This window comes from Eulemur rufifrons, chromosome 6 (assembly GCF_041146395.1).
Source record: "Eulemur rufifrons isolate Redbay chromosome 6, OSU_ERuf_1, whole genome shotgun sequence".
NCBI lineage: Eukaryota > Metazoa > Chordata > Mammalia > Primates > Lemuridae > Eulemur > Eulemur rufifrons.
In genome coordinates this window covers 52,502,306-52,515,849 of record NC_090988.1, presented here as the reverse complement: position 1 = coordinate 52,515,849, position 13,544 = coordinate 52,502,306, and the positions used below count along the sequence as shown (strand labels likewise).

Below are 13,544 nucleotides of genomic sequence, written 5' to 3'. Positions count from 1 at the left end.
CCAAACAGATGATTAATTGAATCCTGCTACTAAAGTACTCCCTTGAGTGAACCTCTCATGCAAGATGTTTATTGTAGTGTCTAAAAGAATAGAAAGCTGGTTGGAATTTCATACTTATTGAAAGGTTGTATGACACAAACTAATTTTTTTTTTTTTTTTGAGACAGAGTCTCTCTCTGTTGCCCAGGCTAGAGTGCCGTGACGTCAGCCTAGCTCACAGCAACCTCAAACTCCTGGGCTTAAGCAATCCTTCTGCCTCAGCCTCCTGAGTAGCTGGGACTACAGGCATGCGCCACCATGGCCGGCTAATTTTTTTTATATATATATATTTTTAGCTGTCCAAATCATTTCTTTCTATTTTTAGTAGAGACGGGGTCTCGCTCTTGCTCATGCTGGTCTCCAACTCCTGACCTCGAGCGATCCTCCCACCTTGGCTTCCCAGAGTGATAAGATTACAGGCATGAGCCATTGTGCCCGGCCTGACACAAACATTTTTAAGTGCTATAAGATATATATATAACATAACAATTATTATGTATAAAAATTTTATTTTCTGGATTTTTTATTATAGTCATCCTAGTGGGTATGAAGTGGTATCTTATTGTGGTTTGATTTGCATCTTCCTAATGACATATGATGTTGAGCATCTTTTCATGTGCTTATTGACCATTTGTATATCTTCTATGGAGAAATGACTAGTCAAGTCCTTGCCCATTTTTGAATTGGGTTGTCTTTTTGTTGTTGAATTGTAAGAGTTCTTTCTGTATTCTGGATATTAAATCCTCATCGGATATATGATTTGCAAATATTTTCTTCCCTTCTGTAGGTTGTTTTTAAACTTTCTTGATAATATTTTATTTATTTATTTATCCATCCATGCATCCATCCATCTTGGGGCTATTTAGAAAGAAACCTAATGTTCTTTTTATGCACAAAAGATTTTAATTTTGTTGAAGTACATTTTATGTATTTTTTCTTTTGTTGCTCATGGTTTTCTGTTTGGCTTTTTCACTCAACATATTTATTTTGAGATTCATTTACTTTGTTTTATGTATCAGTAGCTTGTTCCTTTTTATTGCTGAGTAGTATTTCATTATATGGATATGTCACAATTTATCCAATTGCCTGTTTATGGACATTTGGGTTGATTTCTAGTGTAAAGCTTCTATGAACATTCATGTACAGTCTTTGTATAAATATATATATATATTTTTCTCTTAGGTAAATACTTAGGAGTGAAATGGCTGGATCGTATGGTAGGTGTATATATAATTTTTAAAGAAACTGCCAGACTTTTCTAAAGTGGTTTTACCACATTAGTTCCCCACCAGTAGTGTATGAGAGTTCCACTTTCTCTTAACCTTTATCAACATTTGCTATGGCCATTCTTTTTAATTTTAGCCATTCTAAGAGGTGTGACATGGCATCTCATTGTGGTTCTTATTTGCATCTCCCTAATGACTTAATGATGTTAAGAATCTTTTCATGTGTTTCCCTTCTGTATATTTTCTTTGGTGTAATGTCTGTTCCAGACTTTGCCTATTTTTAAAATTAGGTTATTTATTTTTTTGCTGAATTTTGAGAGATCTTTATGTATTCTAGATACAAGTCTTTTATCAGGTATATGCTTTGCAAGTATTTTTCTCTCAGTCTGTGTGTTTTTTCATTTTCTTAGAGTCTTTTGAAGAGCAGAAGTTTTAAATTTTGATGAAATACAGTTTATATTCAGAGATAGGCTTTGTCTATAAAAAACATACGGTTGATAAATTTTTTCTTTGGTGGATTGAGCTTCTGTTGTTATATCTAAGAATTCTTTGCCCAGCCCAATGTCACAAAGATTTTCTCCTGTGTTTTGTTCTGGAAGTTTTATAGTTTTAGGTTTTACATTTAGGTATATGATCCATTTTGAGTTACTTTTTATATATAATGTGAGATATAGATCCAAGTTTATTTTGGTGCATATGGATCTCCTAATTGTTTTAGAACCATTTGTTGAAAACACTGTCATCTCTATATCATATGTAAAAATTAATTCAAAATGAGTCATAGACTAAATGTGAAAGCTAAAACATAGAAGAAAGAAATTCTGACTTTGGCGTACACAGAGATTTTTCTAGATAGGAACACAAAAAGTCCTAATCACATAAGGAAAAACTGATACTTTTGAATTTACCAAAATTAAAAACTTCTGTTCTTCAAGATGTCATTAAGGAAATAAAAAGGCAAAGCAAAGACTGGGAGAAAATGTTCTCAAAATGTTGTATCTAACAATGGATTTGTATCCAGAATATATCAAGAACTCTTGCTTTAGCCAGGCATGGTAACATGTGCTATAGTCCCAGCTAATTGGGAGGCTGGGGCAGGAGGATTGCTTGAGCCTCGGAGTTCAAGGCTGAAGTAAACTGTGATCACATCACTGCACTCCACTCCAGCCTGGGTGGCAGAATGAGACCCTGTCTCTAAAAACAACAACAAAAAAATGAAAACAAAAAACCCCAGAACTCAAATAGACAACCTAACGAATAGACTCAAAGAGCTGGAGAAAGAAGAACAGAACGATCCCAAACCCAGCAGAAGGCGAGAAATTACTAAGATCAAATCAGAATTAAATGAAAAGGACAACAAAGAAACTATAAGGGAAATTAATAAAACAAAAAGTTGGTTCTTTGAAAAGATAAACAAAATAGACACACCCCTGGCTAGACTAACCAAGAGCACAAAAGTAAAATCTCTAATAACCTCCATTAGGAACATGAAAGGAGAAATCACAACCGACGCTACAGAGATACAAGATATCATCTATGAATTCTACAAAAATCTTTATGCACACAAACTGGAGAATGTGGAGGAAATGGACAAATTTTTAGAAACACATAGTCTTCCCAGGCTCAACCAGGAAGAAATAGAGTACCTGAACAGACCAATATCAAGAACTGAAATCGAAACAGCAGTAAAAAACCTTCCCAAAAAGAAAAGCCCTGGTCCAGATGGGTTCACACCTGAATTTTACCATACATACAAAGAAGAACTGGTGCCCATCCTACATAAACTATTCTCCAATATTGAGAAGGATGGAATTCTCCCCAACACGTTCTACCAAGCCAATATAACATTGATACCAAAACCTGGAAAGGACGCAACAAAAATAGAGAACTACAGACCAATTTCCCTCATGAATATAGATGCAAAAAATTTCAATAAAATACTAGCAAATCGAATCCAAGTACTTATCAAAAAAGTAATCCACCACGACCAAGTGGGCTTCATCCCCGAGGTGCAGGGGTGGGTCAACATACGTAAATCTATAAATGTAATTCACCACATAAATAGAAGCAAAAACAAAAACCATATGATACTCTCATTAGATGCAGAAAAAGCATTTGACAAAATTCAACACCCTTTTATGATAAAAACGCTTAACAAAATAGGCATTGATGGAACCTACCTAAAAATGATACAAACCATATATGACAAACCCACAGCCAACATCATACTGAATGGGGAAAAACTGAAAGCACTCCCACTTAGAACTGGAACCAGACAGGGCTGCCCATTGTCTCCATTACTTTTCAACATAGTATTGGAAGTCCTTGCGAGAGCTATCAGGCAAGAGAGCAGAATCAAGGGAGTCCAAATAGGGAAGGAAGAGATCAAACTCTCACTTTTTGCTGATGATATGATGTTATATCTGGAAAACCCCCAGGATTCAACCATGAGACTCCTGGAATTGATTAACGAATACAGCAAAGTCTCAGGCTACAAAATTAATATACACAAATCAGAGGCATTTATATATGCCAATAACAGTCAATCGGAAAACCAAATTAAAGACTCAATACCCTTCAAAATAGCAACAAAGAAAATAAAATATCTAGGTATATATCTAACTAAAGAGGTAAAGGACCTCTATAAGGAAAACTATGAAACACTGAGAAAAGAAATAGCAGAACTTGCAAATAGATGGAAAAATATACCATGCTCGTGGATCGGAAGAATCAACATTGTTAAAATGTCTATACTACCCAAAGTGATCTATAGATTCAATGCAATCCCTATTAAATTACCAACATCATTCTTTACAGACGTAGAGAAAATAATTATACACTTTGTATGGAATCAAAGAAGACCCCGTATAGCAAAAGCAATTTTAAGCAACAAAAACAAAATGGGAGGTATTAATTTGCCAGACCTCAAACTATACTACAAGGCCGTGGTTCTTAAAACAGCCTGGTATTGGCACAAGTGCAGGGACACAGACCAGTGGAACACAACAGAAAATCCAAATATAGAACCATCCTCATATAGTCACCTAATTTTTGACAAAGCGGGAAAGAATATACTCTGGGGACAAGAATCCCTATTCAATAAATGGTGCTGGGAGAATTGGTTAGCCACTTGTAGAAGACTGAAACAGGACCCACAGCTTTCACCTCTCACAAAAATCAAATCACGGTGGATAACAGACTTAAACCTTAGGCGTGATACAATCAGAATTCTAGAAGAAAATGTAGGAAAGACTCTTACAGACATTGGCCTAGGCAAAGAATTTATGAAGAAGACCCCCAAGGCAATCACAGCAGCAACAAAAATAAATGAATGGGACATGATTAAATTAAAAAGCTTCTGCACAGCCAAAGAAACAGTCAAGAGAATAAACAGACCACCTACAGAATGGGAACAAATATTTGCATACTACACATCAGATAAAGGACTGATAACAAGAATCTATTTAGAACTCAGGAAAATCAGCAAGAAAAAATCAAGCAATCCTATCAAAAAGTGGGCAAATGACATGAATAGAAACTTCTCGAAAGAAGATATAAGAATGGCTAACAAACATATGAAAAAATGCTCAACATCCCTAATCATCAGAGAAATGCAAATCAAAACCACAATGAGATATCACTTAACTCCAATGAGAATGGCCTTTATCAAAAAAACCCAAAACAACACATGTTGGCGTGGGTGTGGAGAGACAGGAACACTAATACACTGCTGGTGGGACTGCAAACTAGTGCAACCCCTGTGGAAAGCATTATGGAGGTATCTTAAACAGATTCAAGTAGACCTGCCATTTGACCCAGCAATCCCATTACTGGGCATATACCCAAAGGAAAAAAGGTCATTCTGTAACAAAGACACATGTACCCGAATGTTTATAGCAGCACAATTCACAATAGCAAAGATGTGGAAACAACCCAAGTGCCCATCAATACATGATTGGATTAGTAAGCTGTGGTATATGTATACCATGGAATATTACTCAGCTATAAGGAATGATGAAGATACGACATCTCTATGGTTCTCCTGGAGAGAGTTGGAGCCCATTATATTAAGTGAAGTATCCCAAGAATGGAAAAACAAGCATCACATATACTCACCAGAAAATTGGTTTCCCTGAACATCACCTAAATACAAATCTGGGAACGACACCAATTGGATATCAGACTGAGGTGGGGGGTGGGGGAGGGGATGGGGGTATGCCTACACATTGAGTGCATTGCGCACCGTTTGGGGAGTGGTAACACTTGAAGGTGCTGACTCGGGAAGGGGGGGTGGGGAAGGGAGGGATATATACCTACATGATGGGTGCAAGGCGCACGACCTGGGGAACAGACACGCCTGGAGCTCTGACTTGGGGGGAAAGGCGGTACAGGAGCAACGTATGTAACCTGCAATTCTGTATCCCCCATAACAAGATGAAATAAAAAAAAAAAAACAAACCCAGAACTCTTGCTAATCTAACTAGCAAGTTTTAAAAAAAGAGCAAAAGTTTGAACAGACTCTTCACAAAAGAAGATCACTACTAACCACACGAAAAGATAGTCAGCATAGTTAGCCAGAGCAGGGAAATACAATTAAAACCATAAGATATCACTTTACATCCTGTAGAATGGCTTGAGTTAAAAGGATAACAGGCCCGGCGCGGTGGCTCACGCCTGTAATCCTAGCACTCTGGGAGGCCGAGGCGGGTGGATCTCTCAAGGTCAGGAGTTCGAGACCAGCCTGAGCAAGAGCGAGACCCCATCTCTACTAAAAATAGAAAGAAATTATCTGGCCAACTAAAAATATATATTGAAAAAATTAGCCGGGCATGGTGGCGCATGCCTGTAGTCCCAGCTATTCGGGAGGCTGAGGCAGTTAGGATTGCTTAAGCCCAGGAGTTTGAGGTTGCTGTGAGCTAATCTGACGCCACGGCACTCACTCTAGCCTGGGCAACAAAGCAAGACTCTGTCTCAAAAAACAAAACAAACAAACAAAAAAACAATTCCAAGTGTCAGAGTGAGTGTGTGTGGATCAGGTGAAACTTCCACGCGTTGGTCCTGGGAGTATAAAATGGTATAACCACAGTGGGAAACATTGTGGCAGTTGCTTTATAAATTTAAACATGCACGTACTATGTGACCCAGCAATTCCACTTGTAGCGTTTTAGCTAACCCAAACAAAAACATTAGTCCACAAAAAGACTTAAATTTTCATAGTAACTATGTTCATAATAGTCCAGAACTAAATAACAACCTAAATGTCCTTGAATGGATAAACAAATTATGGTATATTCATATGGTGGGATATATCTCATCCATATAAAGGAATATCTTAATATTAAAAAACTCTGTAACATGGATGGATCTCAAAAATATGCTGAGTGAATGAAACCTGACACAAAGAAATGCATGCTGTATGATTTTATAATTGGCAAAACTAATCTGTAGTCATAATAATCAGATTAGTGGTTACCTGGGGCTGTGTGGGTTCGGAGATTGATTGCTAATGGGTTCAAAAGGACTTTCTTGGGGTGGTGGCAGTGTTCTATATCTTAATTAGGGAAATGGTTATAGTTGATATATACATTTGACAAAACTCATTGTACTATATATTCCATCTGTGTTCATATTATCATATACAGATTATGCCTTAGCATGGAAAAATCAATTCTAAGTGGATTATATATTGAAAGGTCAAACAATGAACTCCTTAAAGATAATATGGGAAAATATTCTCATGACCTTGGGTATGTAACATTTCTTAAATGGAATACAAAAAGTATTAACCAGAAAATAAAAGATTGATAAGTTGAAGTGCATTAAAACCTGGAATTTTTTATCTTCAAAAAACAGTACAGTTGACTCCTGAACAACACGTGTTTGAACTGCGTGGGTCCACTTATATGTGGATTTTTTTCAACCAAATGTGGATCGATAATACAGTATTCCCAGGATGCAAAACTCATGTATACAGAGGGCTGACTTTTCATATAGGTGGGTGCTGCAGGGCTGACTGTGGGATTTGATTATGAATGGATTTTGGTATATGTGGGGGTCCCAGAACCAATCCCCCATGTGTTCCAAGGGATGACTGTACTAAGAGTGAAAAATGCAAGCCATTGTATAAGTGTATATATACATACATATGCATATAAGATATCCATACATTTAGTAATATATTTGTATATATTTTTTCCTTACAATTGCCTCATATCCAAAAAACATAAGTAACTTTTACAAATTACTGGAGGAAAAAACCCCCAAACATCTATTAAAAAAAAAAAAAAAGGGCAAAGATGTGAATAGACACTTCATAAAACAGGATTTTCAAATCATAAACATATGAAAAGCTGTTCTACATCTTTAGTCATTAGAGAAATGCAAATTAAAATCACAATGAAGTATCAGTATATACCCACTGGAATGGCTAAAATAGACAAATGAGTGTCAGCAAGGCTAGAAGCAACTGTCACTCTCCTGCACTGGGGAGGCGGAAATGTAACTTGTACAACCAATTTGAAAAACTGCATGACCATAGCTTATGACTCAGCAGCTTTTCTTCTAGGATATACTCCACAGAACAACAGGATGTATACATGCGTACATACTGAAGAATATTTCTAGCACCCTACTTATAAATAGCCCAAAATTAGAAACTACTTAAATATTCAACAATAGAATGTCTAAATTGTTTTATAGTCAAACAATAGAATAAAACAAAATAAGAAGTAAACAGACTACTGTGTGTACCTGCATGGATGAATCCCCCAAATACAATGTTGAGTGAAGGAAGACAAAGTTGTATTAAGACTCCATTTATATAAAATTCAGAAATAGGTAATCTGATTTTATGGTGTTGGAAGCCAGGATCATGGTTACTTTTGGGTGAGGAGTAAGCACATGGGGTATTGGTAATAAACTGTTTTTTGATCTTGGTGGTGGTAAGTAGATATGCTTATTTTATATAATTTATCATGCTTTACATTTATGATTTGCACACTTTTCTGTGTGTATATTATACTTTGATTTTAAAGTTCATTTTTAAAAATTAATGAAGGCAAAGTAAAGAGATTTTCAGGAAAAAAAATTGCATGGTATTCTTGGTAGTGTGAATATGAGATTAATGTACAGAAGTCAATAGCCTTTCTCTAGTAATGGGCTTCTGAAAATGGAAGCAGTAAAAATGATTTCATGTACAGTAATGGGCAGCTTCAGTCTATCTCCTAGTTTAGGTTCCTGCTGCTTGCCCCTTGCTTTTAGCTCTAGGTCTTCTCAGTTGTCCTTGCTGCAGTACCTGCCATGGAAGCTTAGGTTGTACAGGCCAGTGTGTGGGATATTTAACACTCTGTGAGGCAGACTTTGGTCAATGGGATGTGGGAGCCAATAGGTATATGCTTCCCCTTTTCTCACCTCAGACTGACAGTCTTGAGATGCATTTCATGTAGTTTCTCATATTATCCCTGTAGCCAACTGTTGTAGCACTTTGTTGTGGCTCTGTCTTTCCCTGTTAGGCTACTCTATCTTTAACTCCTGCTCCCCAAAAAAGTATTGCATAAGTTGCCTTCTCAGACTGCTCAGGCACCCACAAGTAAGAATTATCTAGCCTAATGTGTCAGTTGTGCTGAGTCTGAGAAACCTGGTGTCTGAAGTCAAAGGTTTGCTTTAAAATCTAGGCTCTTCCATATTTGGTCTCTATGACTTTGGGACATAACCACCGAGTCTTAATTTTTGTTGTCTATAAAATGGTGATAATAAATAGATATAAACAAAATCCTTAACAATTAAGTGAGATAAGCTTTATAAACTTAATGCCTGGAACAGTAAACAACAGCTATTGATACTTTTTAGTTTATAATGCTGCTTTTTGACCCTCCCCTTTTCTTTTTCAGTATAAAAACTCTCCTAGAGACCAAGTTCTCAAATCCTTATAAATAACCCCCCAAAAGGACAGCTCCCCCCTGCATAAAAACTTGTACAGAACCCTGTATAGAGAAAACACTAGCATGATTCACATGAAGATTTAAATGGAAATATGAATTTTTTACTTATGTAAAGTTTTAGCTTTGTTAAAATGACGGGCTATTGGCAGTGACCCAATGTTGCAATGGAAAGGTTGTTTTGCCAGCAACACAGTCTCCTGTCAAAAACCTTAAGAGCAGCAATAAAAATTATTATGAGGCAGAAGGATAAATTCTAAACACTAGAAAGAACAGAGAACATAGTGTGTAAACACCATTAAGGATTAAACAAAATACACTAAAATATATAAAGTGGGAAATTTAGTTTTTTAAAAATAGAAACATTTGTTTATGTATATATTGGAGGGTGCTATCCTGTACATGTAGGATGTTTAGCAGCAATCTCTGGCCTTTATCCACTAGATACCAATAACACACACTCCAGTTTCCCAGTTGTGACAACCAAAAATATGTCCATATGTTGCCACATGTTCCCTAGGGTTGGGGCACAATAATCCTTGTTTGAGAACCACTGAGATAGACCTAGATTTGCATTCCAACCCCAGGGCCTATGGTTGTGTAAATTTGAACAAGTTACCTAACTCATAAACCTTAGTTTTCTTAAGTGAGATAATGTATATATAGTGCAGCTCAGCTCCTGACACACAGAATTCAGTAAATGATAATTATTAATGATGCCAAAACCTGTTCTCTTTTTTTTGCCACTCTGCCCCTCTATCCTCTAAAAGTAAAATGCCCCTTTGTGTAGCTTGTGGTCAAGTTGTTGAACAATAATTTCTCATCTATGATATTCAGAAGACATTGATTATCTCACATTAGCAATTAGCGTAGGCTTTAGTTTTGTTCTTTCCCCAGCTGAGGATTTGCTTTCCTTTCCCTTGTGTTCTTGTTTGCATTGGGCAGCTTTGGTAGTATATTCTTTCATTTGAACCCAGGTCACCTGGCTCTAGGAGTCAGGCTCTTAACCACCGTGCTGTGTTGCCCCGTTCTTTCATTTGAATCTCTTCCTGGCATAGTATTGTGTATGGTGCTCTTTGCGTATTCATAACCTCATGAATTATTAGACTAACATCTTAAAGACTAGTTCAGGCTGACAGAAATCAGACCTACAGAAACTGAAAAGATAAGACTAAGATTTTATTGTTGTTTATTGTTATTGTAGTTTTGGTTTTTTTTTTAAACCTTGAGGCCATAGTTTATCACGAATTTTCTTATTTGTTCTTTAGCTTTATTTTTTTCCCAGCAGAATGATTAAAAATATTAGTAGCCTATACTTGCTTTGATATGCATTATCTTGTTTAAATTTTATTAAAAGCCTAGGCAGTGAAAAGTGCCTTTCTATTAATAGAAAGAGAGGTCTTGCTGTACTACTATAAGTGCACAGCAAGACACTGTGTTAATAATTATATTATATTGTTATTTCATTTATGCCTTTTAGCAATATCTGCAAAATAAGTAGCATTGTCTCCATTTTGGAGACAAGCAAATGATGGTTCATTTGCTCAAGATCACCTAAGTTTTTATTCCAAAGCCAATGCTATTTTCATAATGCTGTGTTTCCTCCCCAAAATAAAGAGCATATGCCTCTGCCTTAAATTTCTTTGTAGGCTATGTATCTTGACCTATCCTGTGACCACAAGATGAGAACATAAAAATGTAGGACATTGTGACTGTGATAAGTCATTCTTTCTGTTGCCAGCGGCCTACCTCAGCTTCTCTGGCTTTCTGTGGTCATCTCTTCTCTTCTCCTGGTCCAGTGCAGTTACATCTGGCTTATGGGAATAAGGAAAGTTTTTAGGTTCAGGCTTTTTTGGCTATGTGAATAAACATTATTTTTTGGTTATGTGTATTATCTTAGCTTTTATGGTTTCATATTGCCCCAGAATGCAGAGCAGTTAAATCTTAAGCCATGAAGTATATGTTTGGCAAAAGCCAAGTAAAAGCAGATTTACTTAAAAGTCAGGAGGGCTCTATATTTGATAAGAAAAATAGTCTCAAAACTGCCATGTGATCTGTTTGTTCTAATAGACTGCAGAGTAAAAGATGTTTTTAAGTATAGAGTTGCCTAAAACTCTACTGTCTCTGTGTAATATGTATTTTTAGCTGAGAGAAGAAAAGTTACAAGAGGAAAAAACCTCTGAAGATCAAATCCACAAGCTGTTACCAGAGGATACAGAAACAGGGAAAAGGAAAATGGATGAACAGAAAAAAAGAGAGGAGCCATTAGTACTGAAAACGAATCTGGAATGTGTAAGTAAATCAACTTTTTGATGGACACCTGCCTCTATAAATCAGCAATTAACCCAGGTGACATGGATCCAAAAGCCCCAAGTTGGTGAACTATGAGACCAGTAACAGTCATTTACTGGGCAGCTTAAGAGCAGTGAAGAACTTAGCATCCATATGAGAGCTGGAGAAAATAATTTTTGAATGGGACAGTGAGATCTGTGGAAAGATTAAGGAAACGGGGAAAAGGGTGAGCGAGAGGGAAAACCTAGTATAGTATACTGTGATAAGTTTTATACATGTATTGTCATTTTGACTTATGTGTTGTTATTTGACATTTAAGTTTTGTATGTCTTCTATCCTCAATTAGACTTCCTTAGAGCTTGTATTTTACTTGCCTTTATTCTTTGTAATGCCCTAAGCAGCAAAGTGCTATATATATGGCAGGTTTAGATACTGAAGTCTAAGTTTAACTTAATTAGACTTCTAATGGGGCCAAATCTTGCCTGAATTTTTTCATTATTTATTTACCAAGTTACATTATTGGGAAAGGTTTTAAGTTGTATATTTAAGTTACATAAGAAAGCACTTTTGGAGGAACTACTAATTATACCCAAATGGATAATTACAGTTGAGTTTTATTTCTATAGTAAGTCATATTGGATTGGGCATCATCTGTTGCTGTATGTACTTAGAATATCTTTAGACTCATATCTTTTAAAATATTTCATAATTCACATTTGTTAGTATTTCAGGTTATCTTTCTAATTAGCTAGAATTGATAAAGCTTTACCATATATAAAGATAGGCAACATAGCAGAGCAGGAAAAAAAATCTCTGGACCAGAAGCCTACCTTTTAGACAGATGCCAACATTGTAGCCAATTGTACAATTTTGGCCAGATTACTTAATTTCTCTGTGCTTCTGGTTTAATTTTTGCAAAGGCAAAATTGAACTGATAATTGAAATTATTTAAGCTTTCTTGGGGTAGTAGTGTTTGCTGACTGGCCACATGCATATGGAGCTTTTGATTCTAATTTTTAATGATAATAGTAATTGTTATTTAATTATTAGCAAAAACAACCACTTGGATTTTGTAGGGTTTCACCCTTCTGAAAGATTCAGTTTAACAAACATGAAGTGCTGGGTACTCTTAATGCTCTATACATTAGACAACGTAAAGGGGAAAAGACTGCTACTGGAAAGGAGACAATTTAGTTAGGAAGGCAAGAATAAGATATTATATATGATGGCCTTATGCATATATTATGTTACATAACTACACTTTGGAGACCCAAAGTCTCCATACAGAGGAAAAATTTTGTAATGAATATTTTGTAAATAAAGGTACATATAGCTACAATTTCCCATTTTCCTTATGTACGGTGACTTTTGGGATACCCTGTAATAGCCCCAGCTGCGGTCCATACTTTCTGTAAAGACTGCAGCTCTGCCTCTTCACCCCAACAGTACAAAACAAAACAACCAAGAAGGACCTTTCTTTTTAGGACAAACTAGCCTTGATAGAGAGAGCTTACCCTTCACTATGGTCCTTTGATAGAACTTGCTGTCTCTGGCCTTGGCAGATCCAGGTTTTCTCCTGGAATGGTTCTCTAATATTAAATGATGTCAAGACTAGGAAATCGCTCTAATTATTTTTTCATTTGCCGCTACCATCTTTGACATAGAAATCAAGTGCATCAACTAAATTTTAATCTTCAGAGGAATCAGAAAGTACAAATTTTGATTTGTTTATTGGTAGTTGCCAGTTTTGCAAAATTTTCTATGCAAAATTACATTGAATAAAATCTGATCTATGAACACTTTAAGTTTTAGATTTTTGTCATTTCACCTTTTTTCCATGCACTTCTATATTTTTGAGGACTTTTATTTTTATTTATTTATTTAATTTTTTTGAGACAGGGACTTGCTCTGTCACCCAGGCTAGAGTGCAGTGGCATGGTCATAGGTCAGTGCAACCTTGAACTCCTGGGCTCAAGGGATCCTACTGCCTCAGCCTCCTGAGTAGCTGGGACTACAGGCATACCCCTACCACACTCAGCTCATTTTTAAAT

General features: G+C 36.2%; 1 protein-coding gene across 1 annotated transcript in view; it reads left to right on the top strand.

The window, feature by feature from the left end:
- The window catches only part of RNF169 (ring finger protein 169), a 78,448-nt gene that overhangs the window by 40,338 nt on the left and 24,566 nt on the right, over window positions 1–13,544 (top strand). Inside the window, exon 3 of the mRNA XM_069469247.1 lies at window positions 11,347–11,493. Coding sequence (XP_069325348.1) covers window positions 11,347–11,493 — 147 coding nt within the window. The remainder of the gene's footprint in view (window positions 1–11,346; window positions 11,494–13,544) is intronic.